The sequence below is a fragment of the Trachymyrmex cornetzi genome, unplaced genomic scaffold (assembly GCF_001594075.2).
Source record: "Trachymyrmex cornetzi isolate Tcor2-1 unplaced genomic scaffold, Tcor1.1 scaffold97, whole genome shotgun sequence".
Taxonomy (NCBI): domain Eukaryota; kingdom Metazoa; phylum Arthropoda; class Insecta; order Hymenoptera; family Formicidae; genus Trachymyrmex; species Trachymyrmex cornetzi.
Window position 1 is genome coordinate 353634 of NW_017300322.1, and position 22870 is coordinate 376503.

The 22870-nt window shown below is 33.6% G+C and overlaps 2 protein-coding genes across 6 annotated transcripts in view; one reads left to right on the forward strand and one right to left on the reverse strand.

Annotated features, from left to right (window-relative positions):
- Positions 1–22870, forward strand: part of by (focal adhesion protein tensin) — a 200813-nt gene that overhangs the window by 29810 nt on the left and 148133 nt on the right. The gene's annotated exons all lie outside the window — the stretch shown is intronic.
- On the reverse strand, positions 9851–15156 carry LOC108769955 (putative sodium-dependent multivitamin transporter). Its single transcript, XM_018521203.1, has 7 exons — positions 15083–15156; positions 14735–14863; positions 13762–13983; positions 12659–13002; positions 12468–12587; positions 11467–12129; positions 9851–10115 (listed from the first exon to the last, which is right to left on the reverse strand). The coding sequence occupies exons 1-7, from the start codon at positions 15086–15088 to the stop codon at positions 9851–9853; spliced, it is 1749 nt and encodes a 582-aa protein (XP_018376705.1). The 5' UTR covers positions 15089–15156.

Genomic DNA, 22870 nt, shown 5'->3' on the forward strand with positions numbered 1-22870 from the left:
GTCCGACGGTTACAGCGTACGTAACCTTGAGATTCGTTGTTAATGCGCGACGTATGACGCGGATGACGTAGGCATGACGCGTCGATCGCGGCAGGTCGCGCCGTCGCGCGTATTGTCGCAGCGCTATTCATTATTCGCACGGCGAGAATCAGAGGTAAACAGCAACGCACGTATGGTCTGTTTTCTGTTCCTGTGCTAGACTGTTCTAGAACTCTCTTTCCCGCTTTAAACCAAAGACAGAGAGAATGGACTGCACGATCCATATCTAAGTAGTATATCAAATGTGGTCGACAATAATGAGAGAGAGGGACCGCTGGAGACGACCAATCTCCCTCTTATTCTCTCTCCCATTACACCATTGAATGGAAAGAGATGGAAATGGCCGTCTGCCACGGTCCCTCTCTCTCGTCCCTATCGACCATTTTGACACACGGATCGCGCAGTCCATTCTCTATGTCTTTGCTTTAAACAAATATCAAACTAAGGCACTATAAACGTGAGTATTCGCATCCGCCATTTTTACTCCTTTTCTCACTCTCTTGCACCTTTTCTCAATTCCTTGCTCTCTCTCCATTCCGCCGCTAAACTAAGAAGAGAGAACAAACAGTGGGGAAAAGAGTAAAAATGGTGGACGCGAATACCTACGTTTCTAGTGCTCTAATCAAACGTATATCTATCTCACTTTAAGTTCCAAAAGTGTACACTAGTTCAGCCACAAAAAACAGACCTATAGTTTCACATATTAGGCCTCGTCTACAATCAAGTCGGCTGACGCTTGTCGGATGTCATTAGTCGTAAAAGATGGGACCTAACTAGTCCAAACGACGCCCAGCAGCCGACATCGACAGCCGACACAAAAAATAAAGGTTATACGCATGTACACAACATACGACAACGTTTCCCGACTGATTGTAGACCAGGCCTTAAAGCGTGGAGCACAAACTGCGTTTATACGCACTGATAAAACCGTTTTAGTAAAAACCGTTTTTATAAAACTGGCCAATCATAGTCATTTCATTCTTCCGAGGAATAGCTATGATTGGCCAGTTTCATAAAATCGGTTTTATCAGTGCGTGAGAACGTAGTCACAGACTCTTGCATAATGCATAACACATGAGGCATAAGAAAATGAATCAATCAAAATGCTTTATTTCCTTCCTTTCCATGAAATAAAGGACTCTGACATTGGTTGATTTTCTTATGCCTCAAACTTCCTCTCCAAGGAAGATTTACTCTATATGCTATAATACACGTTACGTGTAGTATACATTTCGAGTAAAATTTTCCTCGGAGAGGAAGTTTTGGAACGTAGCCTAAAAAACGCTATCGTTCTCTAAGGCTGGAATCAGACTATGCATTGAAGATTGAGGGTGCGTTCCGTTTCTCGCATGATGCGCATAATGCGTCGTTTATCCTTGTTGCTCACCAAATGTTAAACAAGGACAATGGATGCATCATGCACATCATGCGCGATATGGAACGCACCATGAGATTAAAGATTAAAGATTGAAATTTCACCAATGAGGACAAAGAAATTTTGGCTCCTTTTGTTCTGATTAGTCAAACATCAATCTTTCAATCTTCAATCTCATTCTTCAGTGCGTAGTGTAGTCTGATTCCGGCCTAAGGATCTTCATTATTGAGCGATCAATTCGTACTTTTATAGATCGTCTACAATGGAAGTAATATTGTGTAGTGAGCTATAAACTGTAAGAAATTGACCAATCTTGGGTGCGTTCTGTTTCAAGCATGCCTATAATATATCATTTTATTCTTTAATACTCAGTGAACAACAAGGATAAAACAATACATCATGCGCATCATGCGTGAAACTACGAAACACGCTCACAATCGATTATTCTTCTCTTATTCTATTGTGGTCGATTTTTTACAACTATCACTATACTATACTATTAACTATATGTCATCGTAAATGGCTCTTTACTCACGATAGAAGATTCACCACTCAGCGCGGCGTATTGAAATCGAATCAGACGACATGCATGTCTAAAAGATGTCATACAAAGACGTCGTAAAGTCGTCTTTTGGAACATACTCGTCTAAAAGACATCTAAACAACATCATAAAGAGATCTTCTAAACAATACGTGTTGTCTGGAAAATGATGGACGTGACGATGACGGTTACGAATGCAAATACATCGTGAAGTGCACCATTCGCGATTATCGATAAAAATATCGCATACGCGAAACGAATCGACCTGGATTCGAGTTGAACAGCCGTCATGACACGTTTAATTGGCGTAAACGCAAGTATAATTAACCCCTTGTTTTAATGATTGTATTCGATGTTCGTATGTCGAATACGTCGATGATTGATAATCTCGCCGCTCGCTCGCTCTGTTTGAATCTTGCCACTCGTTGCGCTATTCATTGAGCATCGTGTATTAATGCCGCGCGGCGAGGTGATCTCGTTCCTTTCTTTCTCGTTATTTTTCCGTCGCAATAAAGTACGTGACTCGTATGATTCACGTTGGTAGTGCCGTTACTAATTGTAAGTATCGTGCGATCATTGTAATAACATAATTTACAGCGCACGAGTGCGGTCGTAATTAGCCGTGTTTTCGCGAGTGAGTTTGTGCGGGTGGAAGGAATTCTAACCTAATCTGAGAGGAGGAAGAGGCCTAGGAGGCATCGGACAACGGCGGAGCAATATTGAGGTGAGTAACTGATTATTTCAACGTCTGCGTACAAAATTAATTATGTAACAATATTCGCGATTTTTAGTTTGGTTTCCCGCATAGACTTATAAGATAGACGGAGCATTCGTACGAGAGAAGCTGAAGACTGTCCTTTACCTCACCAACCAGCATGCAGTCTAAATGCCGAGCGGTAAATTAAGCCGACGGGAAACTAAGCTAAAAATCAGCTGAAAAATGCATCGCATGCCAAGCATATAACATATTATACTTATACTTATATAATCTGCGTATATCTATTTGTATTTTCTAGTTCAACGTGGTACGCTGAAATAGAGAACTTCGCTGCTGCGCATCAATATTGGTGAGTCAGATTATATTTCATTTTTTCATTACGGTAATGAAAACTAAATGTTAAATATTGGATAGGTATGAATACTTAAAAATATATATATGTATCGAATTAAAAAAAAGAATTATTAAAAATACTAATAATTTAAAGATATATATAAAGTAACGTTTCATAGATCTATTATTTTGAAACGGATATACAGAAAGAACGATTTTGCTAAACTATTTAAAAATTTATATTGATATAGATCTGAAAATAAATTTTGTTGGACTCTCAAAATAATTATATAAGAAATTAAACATAATGAGCAATCCTGCAAAAAATTTCCACATTTTGACAATTAATTTGAATGTTCTACATAATTATTTTGATAACACAACAAAATTTTTTGATATATTTAGCTTTTAAAATTTTTAGATATTTTAATAAAATCGTTTTTTCCATGTAGACTAGAAAATATCAATTAATATTAATATTTAATCTTGAAATAATTGATTTATTTTAAGTATGAGGAAGTATAAAAAACATAAAATAGAGTTAATTATTAACTAATTTCAGTTATTGGTTTTAATATATTATTGTGCAATAGAATTTATTTCTTAGATAAATAATGAACAATTAAAAAGGAAAAAAGAAGAAAGTAAAATAAAAGTGTAACAAGTTTAAAATAGTAATATTTTATAATTATTGCAAAGCTTTTATTTAAATTTATTTTCTTTTTGGTACTTACATTTCTTATGGAGAAAATAAAGGTTAGAAAATGCTTATAAATTTTATGTATCTATGTATTTATATAAAAAATTAAAATAAATTATTATTATTTTCTAAAGTACAATAGGAAGTGGATCGTTAATACTAAAGTATGTTGCTTTATTATTCCTTCTTTCGTTATTGTAAATATTTTTTAAGTGGAACTTGAGATTTGGCCTTTTATATTATTTTATATTAAATATTATTTTTAAAACGTGAAAAAATAAATTTATAAGATTTATAATATAAATACAACACAAAATAAAAGGACAGGAAACTTTTTGTAGTGTTACGTTGCGTATTTTAATGAATTTTTCTAAGCGTCGGTAGTTTCTTATTCTTATGAGACGACAATTTTATTTTTATTTGTCACAGCCCATCCATTTATTTTCATTGATAACATATTTGACTTTATGTGATTCTTTCTTTTTTCTCTATACGGTATTTACTGCGGCGTGTAATTTACACCTATTTCGGGTGGGAAGAATCGGTCTCGCAATTGACGGTAATTAATCTCACGCGATTATGTAGCATCCTTTGCATGTGTCGGCAGGCACGTACTTCACAAGTTAAAACGTAATCGACACGCCTAACGATCGATAACGAACGAATATCGTACACTAAAGAGAATTCGTGTTAGAAGGTAGATGTTTGTTGACACAGGCACACCCAGGGTCTACTCTAAAAAGGACGCGTGAGAATATCGGTCGATCTGCTGTTTGAACAGCCCTCGAACGGAGAAACGTTAAAATGATTAAGGGTTGTTTTTCAAGTCACGCCGAATATTACACATGTGTATTACAGTTACGAGTTGTAACTGACAGCTTTCCTTCCGGTCATAAAAACAACTTGTGATGTCATGATCATCATGGGTGGTACTGAAAATTATTGTTATATATTCTTCAATTCTTTATTTATTATATTTTGTTGTTGAGAAAAATTAATCTGAGAAATAAATTATTATGAATATTAGAAATAGATATTACGTAAAAATATAATTTTAAGTATTATAATTAATCAAAACATACAAAGTTGGGCAACGAGCCAGATGTAAATACATAAAACAATTAATAATATTACATTGCACACAAACGTTTCGACTCCGATCGAGTCATTTTCAATGTTAGGAAACAAATTTGAAATTACAAAATAATAACGTCGGAATATATAAACCTTAACAAATAAAAACGTCTAAATATCTAATCATAAAGAATAGTCAAAATTACTAGTAAAGAAATTTTTCTTCCATAAGTGATGTCAAAATTGCATAATCAAATCAGTCCAGATATAAAAAATTCATTTTTATACTATCATGTCTATGAATAGTCAAACTAAAGTTAATATCAAGTCTTTGATGCCTATTATATAAAACGTATACTTCTAAATACCTTGTTATATAATGTAGTAAGTCCAATTATAAAAAGTTTCTTTATGAAAAAAGAAGGAAATTTTTTTTTACATAAAGAAACTTTATAATTGGACCTATTACATTATATAACAAGGTATTTATAAATATATGTTTTATATAAGAGGCATCAAAGACTTGATATTAACTTTAGTTTGACTGTTTACAGACATGATAATACAAACATGAACTTTTTATATCTGATTTGATTATGCAATTTTAACATCACTTATGGAGGAAAAATTTCTTTACCAGTAATTTTGACTATTTTTTATGATTAGATATTCAGACGTTTTTTTATTTGTTAAGGTTTATATATTCCGACGTTATTATTTTGTAATTTCAAATTTGTTTCCTAACATTGAAAATGACTCGATCGAAGTCGAAACGTTTGTGTGTAATGTAATATTATTAAATTGTTTTATGTTTGTAGACATTAATTCATTAGATATCGTTTTTCAGAATTAAAGAAATTTTATTATTATTTTATTACAAAGTTTGGTTCTTATATCGATCGTTAATATTTGTTCGACGATATGGGAGAAGGAGAATGAAATGATAAACCGCTTAAGATATTACATTGATTGCACAAAGCAGTATTTGTAAAACGCGTTTAACAAAAATGGGCTTGGCAGCCGAAGGGCTAGAAACGATTGACGACTAACAATAGACCGATCGAGTTCGATACGTTGAATTCCTCTCGCGCCTAGTATAACGAGCTCGCCGACAAAGTGCCAACAAATCCCCCGCAATAAGATTGCGGCAGATGCAAGTATCAGCTGCACCGCCAGCGGCGGTCAACATACTATTTTGTAATAAGACATTTCTAGAAACTGTGTTTTTCGTATTTGAATCGTAATCATACGTGATTGGAATATCTTCCATTCGGCATGTAGATCATGTATCGAAGCTAAATTACTGTTTCGATTAACGTTATTAAGTGATTTGAATATCACCTATTTGATATACAGATCGTATATTAAAAATAAATTGTTGTTTCGATTAATATTATTATGACGTAACAACATTACGTAATTTTCTGAGATTTCGAGATGCTCAAGTTAAAATACGATGTAAATTCGACTGGAAATTTGTGAAGAGAACCAAAGTTACTATACCGTATCGTATCGAAAACCATGTTTTAGCCTCTGGCTCGACAAGAAATCATTATCTATACATATATTTTCCATAGCTTTATGTTCCCCGCACATCGTATATTTCCATCTCCCACGGGATAACATACGCCGACATACAATCGCGTTCGTATTGGCGGGATATTCCCGAGCGCGATTTACTCTTTCGATTTTACGAGTCAATTCAGACTCGTCCGTGGTACATTAAGTCCGCCCCAGTGTGCTGCGTTCTTTCCGGTAGCTGTCATTTCACACGGCATGGTTCGCGAAGCCCACGCCGTTACGGTGGCGAGCCGATCGGTGGCGAGCTGCAAGCTGCACTTAAGCTCGAGATAAGACCCTTCTGTTAGGCGGTTTTGCGGTTAAATCGGGAGAAAAGGTCCGCTGCAAGGCACGATAACTGCAAGTGACCATCTTGTAACTTGCACCGTCCGTTGCAAGATCTCGAGGCGTTTTCCATAATAACGTGTCTAGACTTTGTCTGTTATAACGCTCATGAGCTTGATCTTAAAGAAAGAAGACAATAATTTAATTTGTACAATCGGAAATTACAATAATAACTTAAAAATTCAAAAGAATTCCGCGAGTTTTTAATTCTGAAGAATATTTCAAGAACGCTAGATATATTTTCGTTAGTCTTCAAATATCTCGCGTTATTCTGAATTATCAGATTTCTTATATCGGTATTGAAATGTACAGTTAGGATAATACTTATATTTAAAAAATAGAAATTTTACACGAAGCCGATTTTGTTAGATGCCGATCGCGAGGTCTTATTATCATACATAGCACGCATGTTACATGCAATTTCTAGATTCTCACGAGTCGCGTTGTTGTTTTCCATCATTTTGCTATGGCTAGCTAACATCGACCGTAAGATCTTGACATGAGATGAATATCGTATTCCCTATAATACATGGGTCGGACGTACCGCTGAATTCTGCATCGCGCACGAACTGTCTTTTGCATAGGTTATCGCGGAAGACCCGGGAATCCGGCACGAGGTGCGAATTTTTTTCGACTTGGCGAATATGGGAATCACGAAGATTCTCCCGAAATTAAAAAAAAAGTGCTGCAACGATTTATCAACTTTGTAATACTTAATTTTTAATCATTTTTATAACGTTCGTATTTTTATCTTATTCTGCATTATTGTATCAAAAATATCAATATGAGCCTCTCTGTGATTATTGGTGCGATAAGATACAACTCGTAATCAATTTGGATTTTAGGATGCACTTATAAACAAAGTTAAAGTAAAAATAAATATTTTGACTGTGAATTTTAGTCTTCAATGTGAAAGTAAAAAACACACATAAGCACACACACACACACACACATAAGTGTAGTGTTACTTGTATCGGATTGATTTTTGGAAACAAAATTATTATTATTATTTTATTTCAATTTAATTGCAATAATTTCATTGATCTACATCACATTCTTTACATTCACAAACACGTAACGTATTACCATCAGGATAAAAAATTATTACGTATTACAGTCACGACAATAGTTTATTATTACATTGTCCGATTACGAAACCTTAAATAAATTTAATCACGTAACTCTCGAAGGCTCTGAAGTTTCCCTCGCAAGTAAACAGTTCGTCGGAACGTAAACACGTCCGGCCGCGTCGATGAATGAACCGGTCGGCAGGATTTCTGCTTTAAAATTCCTCCTGGCCGCGCGCCAGACAACTCATGCATATTCACGTGACTCGCACGAGCAGCGAGAATGGATGGCAGAGAAAAAGGGTGGGTCGAGTGGGACGGAGGCAGGAAGGACAAAATAAAAAGAGAAACGCGTTGATAATCGAGATCGGACGTGGTGGAGTACCGCGTATGAAGCCCAGGCCAGAGCCCATGATTTCAATTTTAAATGCAAGTCCGCGAATCGATGGCACGAGGGTAGACGCGCGAGGGTGGGATGGAAGTTCCAGCCATTGTGCTCATACGTATGCGCATTTCTATGGGTATCATCCTCCGGTATCCTCGAGCGGGTCTTAGTCGGCTCCTCCGCGCGATGCTGCGAGTCTAGTCATCGTGAAAATGCAACGAGATGCACACGCGATAGCGGCGATTCTCTCTTGTAGATCGAGATAAATTTCAGGGAAGATCGTGTAGGGAAAATTGGTTTGCGTTTCGATTCGTGCAATTTATGTTACATGATCCGTGTATTTTGAAGGTTTATTCTGGCGGAAATCGATTTTTTAAGACCTTATTGCAATATGCAGATTGTGTCAATTTGTATTCGTATCTCATCTAAATTCATAGTTTTAAAGTACGTGTCTAACGTTATTTTTAAGTGAGTAAATATGAAAGAGATTATCACATACATTTAATAAAATAAAAATTGATTAATATTTTCAATAGTGTATTAATTCTATATTAAAATGATCGTATTTCTTGTTAAAATTTGTGATATTTCTAAATTTAAATAAACATCAGCACTGAAATTAATTCATCATTTATTATACGAAACAAGATCAAATAAAATATAACGTTCTGCTGTAAACATTAATTTGCGAACACAAATTCCCGGCAACGTATCAATTATTGCTTCTTTCTTTCACCGTTTATTCATGTGCCACGCAGGGGGCAACAGCGTTCCGGTGCGCAGATGAACCTCGATTAAACGAATTAAAAGCCTGCTCGTGCTGAACACGGTAATTGGCTGTAGACGATTACGAGATAAGTCGCGCCAATTTCGGCGGCAACACAGCAAAATCGTTCCGTTTAAATCGCCCGCTCGCCACCGTTGAATCGGCCCACATGCAGCATTATACCCTCGGTCCCTTTCGCCAATCAGTGCTCGTTAAATTGCAAATTAATGCAGAGACGAAGCCGCTGTCGAAAAATTGCAACGCGCGAATTTCGTTCCGAGTTTACCGGTATTTATCATAGTGGACTCTCACCCTTTCGCACACAGGTTTTTGCTTGTCTTATAATTGGATAATAGCTCCATAACCATAATTGCATACGTGGACAACATGAAGATTGTTCAAGAAACGAAAGCCTATATACGTGAATATTATTGCATAATCTTTTTAATAACATTATCGTAAATTCCTTAATTAATTCTATTCTCAATATATTAATGTTAAAAAACGGAAAGCGAAAGTTTGTGCGAAATATCATTATCGTAAATTCATTATTTTTCTTCTCAATACGATAATGTTAAAAAATGAACATTACGAAGTACCTATGCACTTTATTTACCGTCATAAAAAGAAATACAATTTTATTATAATAACATGCAATATTAGCAAAATTTTATGTAACAATACAAATAATAAATATAGCACTATTGTGATGGCCATGTATATGCAATAGATACACATATATATCTATTATATCCGTTAAAATCGTTTAAATAAAAATAAATCAATTAGCCAAACATCAACTGAATATTACAAGTAATAACTTTATTTATAATAGGCAGTCAATTATTCTTAATCAATCAATTATTCTACAGTTGGATTTTTCTGATAATTGATTTGAGATAATATTTATTTTATATAAATTACAAGTCATTTTCATTACAAAAACTTCATCTTATACGGGTAGGTTCCAAAATGAATAGTTGACTGTTCGTGATTTTTTGTTCGTCCTGACGTCGCCGTCTAATCCTGGCAGCCAAGAATGGCGTAAACAAACTTGGATCGTGTTCAATGTTACTTTTGCCTTGGATAAGTCGAACTATAATACTTGCTACGTATCCAACTACTAGTGTAATTGTCAGTCCAATAGGGTTATACCATAAGTAAGAGATACGGTACAAATAGAAGTACGACGATTGATCTGGTTCTACAGTACTGCAAAAAAAAGAAATAATATGACTTGTGATGAATAAATAAATCATAATCTTAAAAAATATTTGTACAAAAAATATAAACGTTAAACAAAAAATCTTTATTCTTCTCTCTAATAATAACTTGTTACTTTCTCTACTTTCTCTTTGCTGTTTTGTAATACAAAACCGCCTAATTAGCAAAACGTCTTTTTTTAATGACAAAAACCGAAATAAAAACATTACTTGATTTACGTACGCGATAGATGCATTTATTATTATCAGCTATCTTCCAAATTATTTTAATTAGATCAGATCGTCCACCTTTACATCTTTTTGCAGGCAGTCTTTCAATTTCTTGCCACGTTGAAAATAGATCAATCAATTTAAACGAATTCCCGCCGACAAAGAGAAAGCTATAATATATCTAATCTCACTAATAACGGCGTAGCGAGGATTCCGCGAGACAACCGTAATTTCAGTTTATTAACGGTGCAATTAACGTTATTTACCACCGTGGGAATGCCGAATAGCGAACTTATCGTCCATGAGAAAGCGACACGCGTGAAAGAAATCAGGAAGCGGCGCTTAACTCGCAACTAATTACAGTGGGACGAGATATCTCCGCGCGCATTGCAACATTAATGCTCTGTGAATTTCGAAGAATAGATAAGACGATTTACAGCGCGTCGATAATTCATATTCTAATCGTCGCGCGATGCGCGCCATGCGCCTGGCCGTTTTTCTCCCCCCCCCCATCTGTAAGATAAATTTATGTTCATTCAATTCGATCTGTGACGAGCGAGATAAATTGTTGGCAATTGCAAATACATATTGCATTTATTCCCGATAGTGCTATAATGCTAATATTTGAGCATTGCGCAACACCCGAGGTGAAAATTTTAGTTTAAAAAGGAAATGTTTCGTGTCATGAATGAATGTCCAAAGTATGAAATTTTTGTCAATTTTTCCAGTGTACTTGAAAAATATACATCAGATGAATATAATTATTATTAATATTAAGAGAATAAATTTAAAAATCTAATAATTCTTGTGTCTGCAAAAGCAATTAATGTTCATACGTTTTGAATTAATTTATTTTCAAAGATATGATTTCTTTTTCGCATATTTCTTTTCTCTTACTATTTGGAAAAGCGATTTGAATTAAGTAGTTGTTAATTTCACCAATTTTGAAAACATTACATGAATTTGAAATAATATAAATTCAAAACTTTATTTCTTAATGAAGTTATTTTAAAGTATTATTTAAATGTGTTTTTTACGCTCTAATAATCGAAAAATATAATGCGCGTAGCTTCAGTACTTGCAAAGTTTGGATACCGATTGAATTTTTTCTCTGAGAATAGGTACTTTACCTGTTAAAATTCATTTCAGCAAACATTAATGCTGTAGAATTTGCGCAACCTTCGATCGACACCGGTAACGTTGGAATTGGTGGTTTAGGTCGTCCAAAAGTGCCCCACAAGCAAACGCAGAGCGCCGTAATCATGCCAATAATAGTTCCAATCTCGTTAGCACTCTCACTGAACATTCCAAGAGTAAAGATACCTAAAATCGGTCCTCCGATGGAGCCATGAATGCTAAAAGCAACAGTTGCTAGCGAGCCCATTGTCTTTGCTATTAACGCTAAAAACATGCAAATAACGCCGTTTAAAACGGTAAGAGATTTAGCTATGAACGTGGCTCTACTGTCAGAAAAATCTATTCCAAATTTTCGGTGTAGTGGCTTCACATAATCCTCGAGCGCTACCGCGGCTAACGAATTCATCATAGCGGAAATCGTGCTTAGGCTGGCGCTGAAGATACCGGAAACGACGAGACCAACCACTCCAGGTGACAAGTTCTCCACGGTGAAGTAAGGCAATATTTTGTCGTAGGTTGAAATTTTTTCGGACATTACGGGATCGCAATCTTTGTAGCTCACGTAAATTGACAATCCGGTGAAGCATGTTAAAAAGCCTACCAGTAAGATGAATGGACCACACAGAAACAGCGCATGTGTAGCTACTTTTACGTTTCTGCGAAAATAAAAATAGATTGTTGCACGTACACTAGCAGGATTCTTTAACAAATATCCAATATAATACATTTAAAAAATTAGTAATTAACAGTTTTTTAATTATTTGTTTATATTTCATTTTATTATATTGTATATTTATACTTGTTTAATTGAAATTTAGTTATAGGTAACAAATTTTTAATTTATATTTGTGATAACTTTGATAATAGGTGATTTTTAGATTTTTTCTTTAAAAATAACTGTAATAATGAAAAAATTTTATTCTTTATTCAAGTTTAAACATAAAATAAACGACGGTATTATATAAATATGCTTATGAAATGTACATTGACATACTTAACGGTCATTAAACGTTGAACTTGCACCTGATTCACTGCAACATAGGCTAGATGTATTAATCCTCCTCCAATTAAAGTACTCCATACTGTGTATTGCACAGTTGGATCTATAGTCCATCTAAATAAGAAAGGATTATTAATATATCCATTCTTTTTACTCTTTATTATTTATTATATTATCAAACTTACTCAGAGAAATTTATACGATTTCCCTCTTTCCCGATACGCCAAATGGTATCGATTCCTCCGTCGATGTTTTGAGTGACGATAAAGATGATGATAATAAGAGCAATTAGCATAAGCAAGCCCTGAAAGATGTCGGTGATCAAAACCGCTTTGATGCCACCCAACGTGGAGTAGGAGGTACATATTACAGCGAGTACCAAAATACTCATGGTACTAGACAAACCCGTGGTAGCTTCGAGAGCTAAGGAAGGAGCATACAGCATCACTCCAGTCAGTAACATCGTCTCAGAGAAATTAGCCGCGCTTACAAGCAACCGCATGTACAACCCAAATCGCTTTTCGAGATACTAAGAGAAAGGAGAAATGTAAAGAAACAATAGAATCATATTACAAATAATCCAAATAATATATTTATCCAAAATACATTTAACAATGAACTTGAGAAAGGCCTCAAAGATTAAATCGCAAATGAAAATAATATTAAAGTCAATGAGAACCGACACAGTTGATCGTGTGTGACAAAATCCTATATTAATCACAAAGTATATGCATGTGTCTGTGGTGTGTATGTACACTCATCAACTAAAAGATTGCAACATTTTTTTCCAATGGGTTGCTGAATGCAGCCTGCTTACTGAGCGATTGATTCTTACTTACGAATCTAATCATTTAGATTCAATCGCTCTACGAGCAAGACTAAGCTCCGAAATTTATTGAAAAAAAGTGTTGCAACCTGATGTGTGTATATATTGTATTTGATGATTAATATATGCGTTTTATCACACATAATCGACTATGTTGACTCTCATTGACTTTAAGATTACCTTCTTTTGCAAAATATACTTTTTATAACTGTATAGAAATAGATTTATTATATATATATATAAATTATTTTACAGTTTCTCAAAATCTTTTAAAAAGGTTCTATTAATTCCTATTTTCAAATTAATTTTACATTCTGCACCGTTTTTCTGTTTAAAATTTGGCAAATACATTCAATTATAGTTTACGTAATATTAAACGATATAACTGATTATCTCCGAAGAACATTGAAATGTCGTTTAGACTAGTAATCGATATTGCTCGTGCAAGCATCTGACAATTACCTCATAGATGCTTACGACTTTTATCTCAAAGAAGACTGGTAGATAACAAATGGCAATGATCGGTACGGTGAAAATGCCAGCAGCATACATTAACGCAACGATCAGGCCGCGAATGTAAGTTTCCCCGCTCATTCCGAGCATAGTAATTCCTGATACATGGGAGGCCATCATAGCGATCGAGAGGGGTAAGACACCTAATGAGTTGTCCGCGGAGAAGTACTCCTATCGATGATAATTGTGCGATTGGTTAAACAGCAATTTTGTATTGTACATAGGAAACATCGTTTATGACAACGTCGTAACGTTTCCATAAAGGGATTTTTCATCCGGCATTGTCGCGATGGGTAAAATTAGTAAATCTCGATACTGCTCTGTTTTTTAAGGTCTTTTTATCATAATTATTTAATCAGCCTGTAAAATACAATTTGTCTGTAACTCATTAATTAAACATCCACGTTCTTAATTAAAATGTTAGTTTAAATCAATCTTTGATAAAATTATGGTAAATTACATACTTATATCTTAGAGTCATCTAATCTTGGCTCTATGAATTTATGGAACCATTTAATATTTTTAAGTACTTTTTCCTAAGAATATATGAGAAATAAGATAAGAAACTATACATGATTTACACTAATACATCAGGCGATCAAACGCGTTTTATTTCATAATTATGATAAATTTGAATTGATCTATTATTCGACATTCAAAATTTATGGATCATTGATTAGCGCTTCTCGAGTTATTGAGTCAAATCGTAACGACAGTTAATTAACACGTCAAACACTTAGAAAATTGTTCGAGATTTAATTTATTACCGATACCCATAATTTATGCGGATATTTATCGCAATATGAGATCGATCGTATAACATATATAACGGCATAGATATGATTCGCGTGCAGATTATCGCGATCAGACTGGTTTAATGATGAATTGATCCGTATAGAAATTGATTTTTTTGTAAACTGACCGTGGCAGTACTTTGTCGACCACCGCTGAATCGATAGTAGAGCCCGATAATGATGGAGACAGACATAACTGCGCTGATCACAAGATAATCTTGCCATTGCAATCTGTTAATTTCGCCTTCAATAGGTGTCTATAAATAAGAAAAAAGAGTCTTTTTTACTACAAATTTAAAATCCATAATAAAAAATTTAAGCACAGTTTTTTAACAATTTAATTTTTAAACATGTGACTAACAACGCTAAACTAGTAGAGAAGTTTTCTTAAATATTTTAAAATTTATAATCAAAATTGTAATAAACATATTTTGTAAGATAATTACTTGTATTTAATTATATAATTATGTACTTACATCCATTCCGTAAAATTTACACCATTTACTTGACAAAAAATTCAACTTCGATCTTACTAGTTAAATTTTGGAAATTTTCACTGAAATAAAAGATTTCCGCAACTTTTTTTCTACACTTTTAAAACACCAAGAGCACGTAGATCCAAATGTCATGAGTATTCGACAAGGTCTTACTAACAAATGTGTCCGTTTGCATTGCATGATACAAAAATGCATGAGAAGTTATTACGTAAAGAATTGCTCGGCATATTTAGTGTTAAAACACGCAAACCACAGATTTCATCGGTAAATTAGACTTCATAATATGTAATAGACGTGGTAACATGTTGTTCAGTGCTAATTAATGGTTAGATAATTAAAAAGCTTATCTACGAGAATACTGTGAATATCAATGAAAATGGAAGTTGAGTTTCAAAAACAATTACATTTGAACATATTCATTGTAAATATATATGTATAATATATAAATATATATAACAGATTTGTCACATGTAATATGAGATAGCTTTTTAAATCAGTGGGTTTACGAATGTTGTGAACGTTAGCTGTAATATTAGATATACCGTTTGAAATACATTGAATCTTGAGGAAAGATTAAATGGCGATTATTGGATAAGGCTCAACCTTAATTTAATGTGCCGTAGACGATATCGTTCAAGATGATTATCTTTACACACCAGTTGGTGCGATGGATCAATTCACTTAACAGCGATGAAAACGAAAAGAGATAGATAGAAACTTCGAATCGATAGATACATTTAATCCCAACGTTAATTAAATAACAACATAATTAAATCTATCTAAGAGATCATGTCTTCGTACCAATATTATATCGTACATTTATATTTCCAGCGCACGCAATTAAATTTTTGTTTGAACTGGTTATGAACAGGTTTCCCATATTTATTTTCTGATATTAAAATGCAATAATACAGTTTATACTCGTAAAGATAAAAAAAATCGGAATTAAAATATATTTGGTAACATAATAATATGATGATAAAGTAAGAAGTGGAAAATTTATTTTGCAGAAGACATATGAAAGTGGCGGGCGCGATTTCTGTTATATAACTGCAGTTACATCGACCTAATAATTATCTGTGTATAATAATGCTTTATCATATGTCGATATTTTTTTAGTATTACGATGCTAAATACTATTATTTTGGTAACGAAGAATAATTGCAAAAATATATGAATAATCGATGGCAGGGAATCAGTATATATAACTTGAAACTTTTTAAAGTTTTGATATATATATGTTCACACAAATACATTAGTTACAAGTAACTTTCGTTTATATTTCCATGAATTGAAGTTACATCATTAAAGACCGATACGGAGAATTAAGTACGTTCTTTTTAATAGCACTTATTAAATACCTATTTTTATAGTTCTATAATAATTTAAAATAATTTAAAAAAGAAGGAAAAGGGAGAATAAAATTAAAAAAAATTTTTTAGAAAGTTTGAAAGTGCTAAGGAAAACGTATCCATTATCTTGTTCACTCTTTGGCGCATATTTAATTATCTTATTTGAATTTATTTCTTCCGATACAGTTAGAGTTATGCGGCACAATAATAGTTAATGACAATCCCGTTTAAGCGTCAACTAATTTCCGACATTGTTACTGGTCTGTCGATCGCGTTGTTTTACGGGAATAGCATTGCCAATAAAAGAGGGGAAAAGAACTGCGGACAAAAGAGGAACAGGGAGAGAGAAAGAGAGGAGGATAGAATGAGGGAGAAAAAGAGGAACTCGTAAGTGGTGAATTCCCGTCATTAAGTCGTTAGCCGGACGACAGCAGACTAACTGTCGGCTAACTGGCTGCTGAACTTGATCGACCAATCGTTGACCCCCACGGTCAATCGAAATTTACCGTGTGTTAACCACTCTTGTTTCATGTAAGTCTTCCATATTATCCGGATGCGTAGACTGCTTTCGATAATTTGATGAGGGAAAATATCGCGATCGTGAAACAGCCTGAACTGTTCAATTTGAAGGTAGTGCAGGGGTTAATGTAAATTTTGTTCGCGAGTCAATTATTTGGAAAGCTACGTGTTTCCGTACGTGATCTGTAATTGTCTTCTTGCATTATAATTAGGAACTTGTAAAGAGATATCTCATTTTTAAGGTATTTAATCTCAAATGTTTTCTTTTCTTAAAAATACATTTTTTTCTCTCTGAACGTAAAAGTTCATCTATGCAAACAAACAGTAGCGAAGTACTAATTGATCTTGCTCGTTATATGCGATTACATATTCTTAGAAGTATTCAATATTAAGCTTTTTCACACCCATCGTGTATACCCACACCCAAGCATTAACGTCACCGTTTCAACGAAGGTGTTAATTAACTTGACGTACATTTAGCGAATCTGGTTGGCATCTTGAAGTTTGTGAAACGTATAAATCCAGAATTTCATTTCTCTTTCAATATAGGTATACAAGGCGAGGTATTTTCGATCATGCTATTAAATAAATCCAATATAGATTAATTTTGTATTGTCTTTTTAATTTTACTTTTTGATAAAATGAAATGGATTGTATTGTCTTTTTAATTTTACTTTTTGATAAAATGAAATGGATTTCAGCTCGTTTCATGCTTGCACAAAATTTTGTTTCCAACAACATATTTTTTAAAAATTAATTCAGATTATATTTAAAATCTATGATTACTATTTTATAAATAAGAAATAAATATTATATAATGCGCATTGTAATTCACTATGCGGACACGAAGATACATATTTTGCATTGAAGAGGTGTTGGAAATTACCGTTATTCGATTCGCCTGAGAATGTAAGCCGATCTGATAATGCTCGCGTGCAAGTGAGTTCCCATAATTAATTCCAGTCATTAATTAATAACGAGATGGCTGATCCCCTGTCGCACGTTTGTGGTATTCGACTCAATTCGTGCGTGATGCCACGCTTCGTCTACCGTGTTGATTTTGTGCTCTTAATTAATCCAATGTGTTTAACACATGGGGAACGTAATAATCACAAGGATCAATTCCAAGAATTAATTTCTTTAGGAACATTTTTAGGAAGATTAAATATACATTTAACAAATAATGATGTAAGGAAGCAATTTTTGGTATAACAAAATATAATGTAAAAAAGAATTTCTCCTATAAAGTTATTTTTAAATTAATTCGCGGAAAAGATGCTTTTGCATCAAAATTCGCTGAGGCAACGTTATGAAACTGTTGTTATGATACTTGACATTAGACTTACTGTCGTAAAGAGTCTAAATTGTGACTCAGAATTGATATGATCTTACAATATCTTTTTCATCTTTTCCGTTGACGAAGCGTTTCTACTCACGTATAACGTGTATTTAAATTATCTGAGCTCATCGGGCATTAAATTACTGCTATCAAGTAAATTTTTATCACGTTTATTTGAATTATTATGAAAATAAAAAACTGTTATCATCACGTCAAGATCTAATTTTTGCTTAAGTATCGCTTTTTTAATATCGTATTTAATTTATTGCATTTATTTATACACGGATTTTGTTAGGAAAGACAATTCATGAGTTTTCGTCGATTATTATATTTTACTCATGTAAATAAATAATTAATACACGTGGAATCACAGACGTACGTACGATTAAAACTCAGATAAATTATTTCCCAAATTATCTCCCTAAAAATGGTCGTATTGAATATTGTGAAAATTTAATTACTGACACTAATAACATACGTTTTGATTTACTTAAAAAGATTTGGAATTACGGAACAGCAGAACTCTTTACATAAAAAACACATAAATATTGATATTGTTAGCATTTTAAGAATATTATATATTGTTAAAATATTCAAAGATATAATTTTTAATATCATTATTTCTTTGACACATTAATTTGCGACACATTTATAATATTAAATAGTATTCAATAGATGTGACATGCTTATGATACGAGATATTATGTTTTTCTCACATTAATATAACGTGACTTGGAAGATTCCACGGATTAAGCGATCCTAAAAGTTTATATTAATAGTAACCGTTAGTCTTCATCAAGTCGCGCAAGTGTCAATTGGTTCTCTTGATATTATCGCACAGTTCGTCATAACTCCAAGATGCGGGCTTTGCTACGAATTCCAAGGCACGATAAAAAATATATGGGTCTCTGCAGTATAGCACGTAGTACATTACCAAAGTTATCAATTAAGTCAATTAACAAAGTCTTGCGCTCTTCTTTAGTGGAGGCAAAAGAAATGCCTCGCGAAGGCCTTTTCACTACACAACGCACGTATCATTGAGCGGCAAACTTGCCATGGAAAGTAGAATATGACAAGACCGCGTATTAAAATTCCTGCATACGTCGAGGTGCTGGTTAACAGGATTAACGAAGTGTGGCGAGCGACGATTTTTCGGAATGTGCCAATCTATCGTGATGCTATAGCTTAATGGATATTCGGAATCGATAAACTACCAACGTTAAGCAAATTTGCATGTAATGCTGCAACTGCGAATATCGAATCAGAATCAAGGAAATTCAATAGCAATTTGAAACAAAGAAAAACGATGCAATTTATTAACATTGGGAATTTTTATAATTTTAAATGTGCCTTTCGCGGGATACTTATTTGATCGATTTACCCTATTAATCATTAGTGTTATTAATTACTCATTAGTGCCAATGTTATTAAGAATTAATGATTGCAAGGATTATCGATTTATCTTAATTACGAAGATGACTAGATTACAGTATACGATATTAAGGTTATAAAATAGAGATTTAAAAAAATATGAAGCATTATATAAAAAAATATGATGCGCCATGTCAAAAAGATCGATGCGTGAAACGCCCAAATGCGTTTTTTATGTATTACCACAGTTATATCTTGCATTGCGACACGGAATATTCAGATCCGCAATGCACCTGCAAGTAGAAACATTTCCGACCACCAGCACAGCGTCACGCAACAATCACGCTGTCGGTTACGTCAAACGACATTCCCGGCAAATTCTTTCTGTTGCAATTTCGATGCCGTGTTCGATATATCGACCGACAATCACTTGCAATCAAGGCCATACGGGTGCGGTCATTAATTGTATTAAATTACATGGGTCGAAGGAAAAAGCGGAGCAAAGTATATACGAAAGCATTGATGTGATTTCTGATGCACGATTAGAGATCAAATATTACAGAAATCCATCTTTGTTTTCGATAAAATTAATTAGGCAGCTTATTTTATTTTACAGAAAGAACCAAATGAACCAAGAAATCGCATGTCAATCGTGAACTCTCTTTATGAATGCAGTTGTACTGAACTATTAATTACTTCCGATCGTGCACAATAACGGCAATTATTCGTTGATTGATTATTGAATAATTCCAACAACATATTGTCGGCGTTATTCAATAATCATTTACGTTATTAACACATGTCAATACAGACAAATATAGATAAAATACAGAATACAGTTTAATCTAAATTATCAAATTTGGTCACAGTTAATATTTTAATTTTTAATAGATTTTATTTGAAAAATAAAATTATGTTTTAACAGAAACTATAATTATTAATTATGATCATTTTTATTAAAAAAGCTAATTATTACCGTTATTAAGAAGGATAATTGATTATTTTTTGTATATACAATATAAAAAAATGTCGCTTTCATAATTTATGATATCCGCAATTTTATGTGACCCAGTCAATAACAAAGTAAGGCCTAACAATTACAAGCACACGCTAGATCGTGAAGTATGAGACGTCTAGGAAAACAAATTGCCGTCAGGCGGTCGACTGATAGAGCATCAATTCCTTGCAAATTCTCGCGGCGATTACATATTTTCTAGGCACGCCTCGTTATATATCACTTTATCGTTGCATCATGAACTCAAAGTGTTCAATGACTTGGCGGTCAAGTCGTTGTATTTGCGCCATAAATAAAATAGCCGGATTTTGCACGCTTAATGCTGCACATTAATCTCGCATCCTCATTCTTGCTGCGGCGAAAAGGTCATAAAATGCCGGTATTATTATTTTCATTCGTAATGATGTATATAATTTGAAATAAATACATAGAAAGAAAAATTTATAGAAAGAAAAATATCATAAAATGATTCTTGCAGTGTTTTATTAGATATTTAAAAAACTATTATATATAATTTATGTTTTGAGACATAATAGTTTATTTTCACCCAATGTAATACAATACAATACAATATAATGTAAAGTATTTATACCAAAATTTATATTTCATATCAATTTATTAGAATGTAAAAACTTTAGACGATTATTACAGATATCTATGTTTGAATTTGACTCTAATTTGCCCTTCTATTTTCTTGATATTTCAGTTTATTTTCAGTATTTTATACGAGAAATTTTTATTTTATGAAATGTATACAGTTCTTGGAATCATTTTACTGTTACGATATGATTAAGATATCTGTAAAAAAATTTATAAATGAATATTTATTATTCTTCGAACGTTATCGTTAAAGTTTACAGCTTTGAATTAATTTCTTTGCTATTTTTTTTATTATTTACGCACTTTATCTATGCAGATGTTTCATCCTTGCGCCGAGATCGATAATGCACCGCGAGATCGCGAGACATGAAGTCGCCACTGTTCTCTTGACAACACGTGACTGTCTAGCGACTGGTGATCGTACGTTCTATGTTCAAAACTTTATGAGCTGTCTGAAGCCTAATTATATACGCCAACTCGCAGTAGGCTATGTATATGAGAGTCACGTGATAATGACAGGAAACGTGTCGAGCACAAGAGAAATGCGCTCTCGAACGGTTCTTGACGGCATCGCGTGACTTTTGAGAACGACAATCTCCCATCCAATTGCTGCTCTATCAGACGTCGAAAATGACATCTTTCTGATGACGCGTTATTAGAAAAATTCGCATGCAAGAATTATTGCAGGAATGTGATAAATTGCTAATATGGATCGTGGTAACTCAATTAACACAGGAAGTTATTTTTGTTGGCACGATTTGATAAATATCACAATGAATATAAAGTCAGCGATTTATCATGGTTAAAAATCCGGTTATTCTAACAATAAATCAAGCGTGTCAAATATAACGTCATTTTTTAGACTTTGTAAATGTTATATTAGTGGTATCATATAGGACGTATAAAATAAACATCTGTCATTATAAAATATAAAAGAATATCGCAGACAAGTCGTACAATGTGTTCCATTTAGCGATCCAATCGATTAATGGCATGCGAGACTCTATGCTCTTGAAATATCTCTTGGTCACCAAAAGCAATTGAATTTCGAGCTTGTTCTGTGTGTTTGACAGCGCAGTTAGCGATGGAAATGTGCGGCCTCGAACCCACCCGCGACAGGACCGATGACGACATTGACGATAGCCATATCTCCTTAATGGATCGGCTTAACAAGTCAAATTACATGTTCGCCGGCCACTGTTGACGTTACTTCTAAAAATGTGCAGGGGGAATGTTGTTTTGCCAATCGGTATTGATTGACAGGGTGATTTACAAGCTCAGCGTGCTGCCGATCTATCGTTGATACACAACGAATATGAGCTACTATTGTATTTCTTTCCATAGCTTTTCTTTCCGCAACGCACTATTTATAGAAATAAGTCATTTTTCATGCTGTCATTCATAATTGCCGGCGCAGCGCCTATTAACTGTGTTTTATTTGCCAAGGGTAATTAATTATCTTTCATTTACTAAGAGATAAATTACATATTTATATAGTTACATCCTTTCGTTTAGAATAGTAATTGATTTTAGGATATATGATTGCCAATTATAAAATAACAAGCATTCGT

Coding starts and splice junctions, on each gene's coding strand:
- LOC108769955 (XM_018521203.1), bottom strand. Junction 13,984..14,734: donor GTCGACAAAGTACTGCCACG/GTCAGTTTACAA, acceptor TATCATCGATAG/GAGTACTTCTCCGCGGACAA. Junction 10,116..11,466: donor GCTGAAATGAATTTTAACAG/GTAAAGTACCTA, acceptor TTTTTTTTGCAG/TACTGTAGAACCAGATCAAT.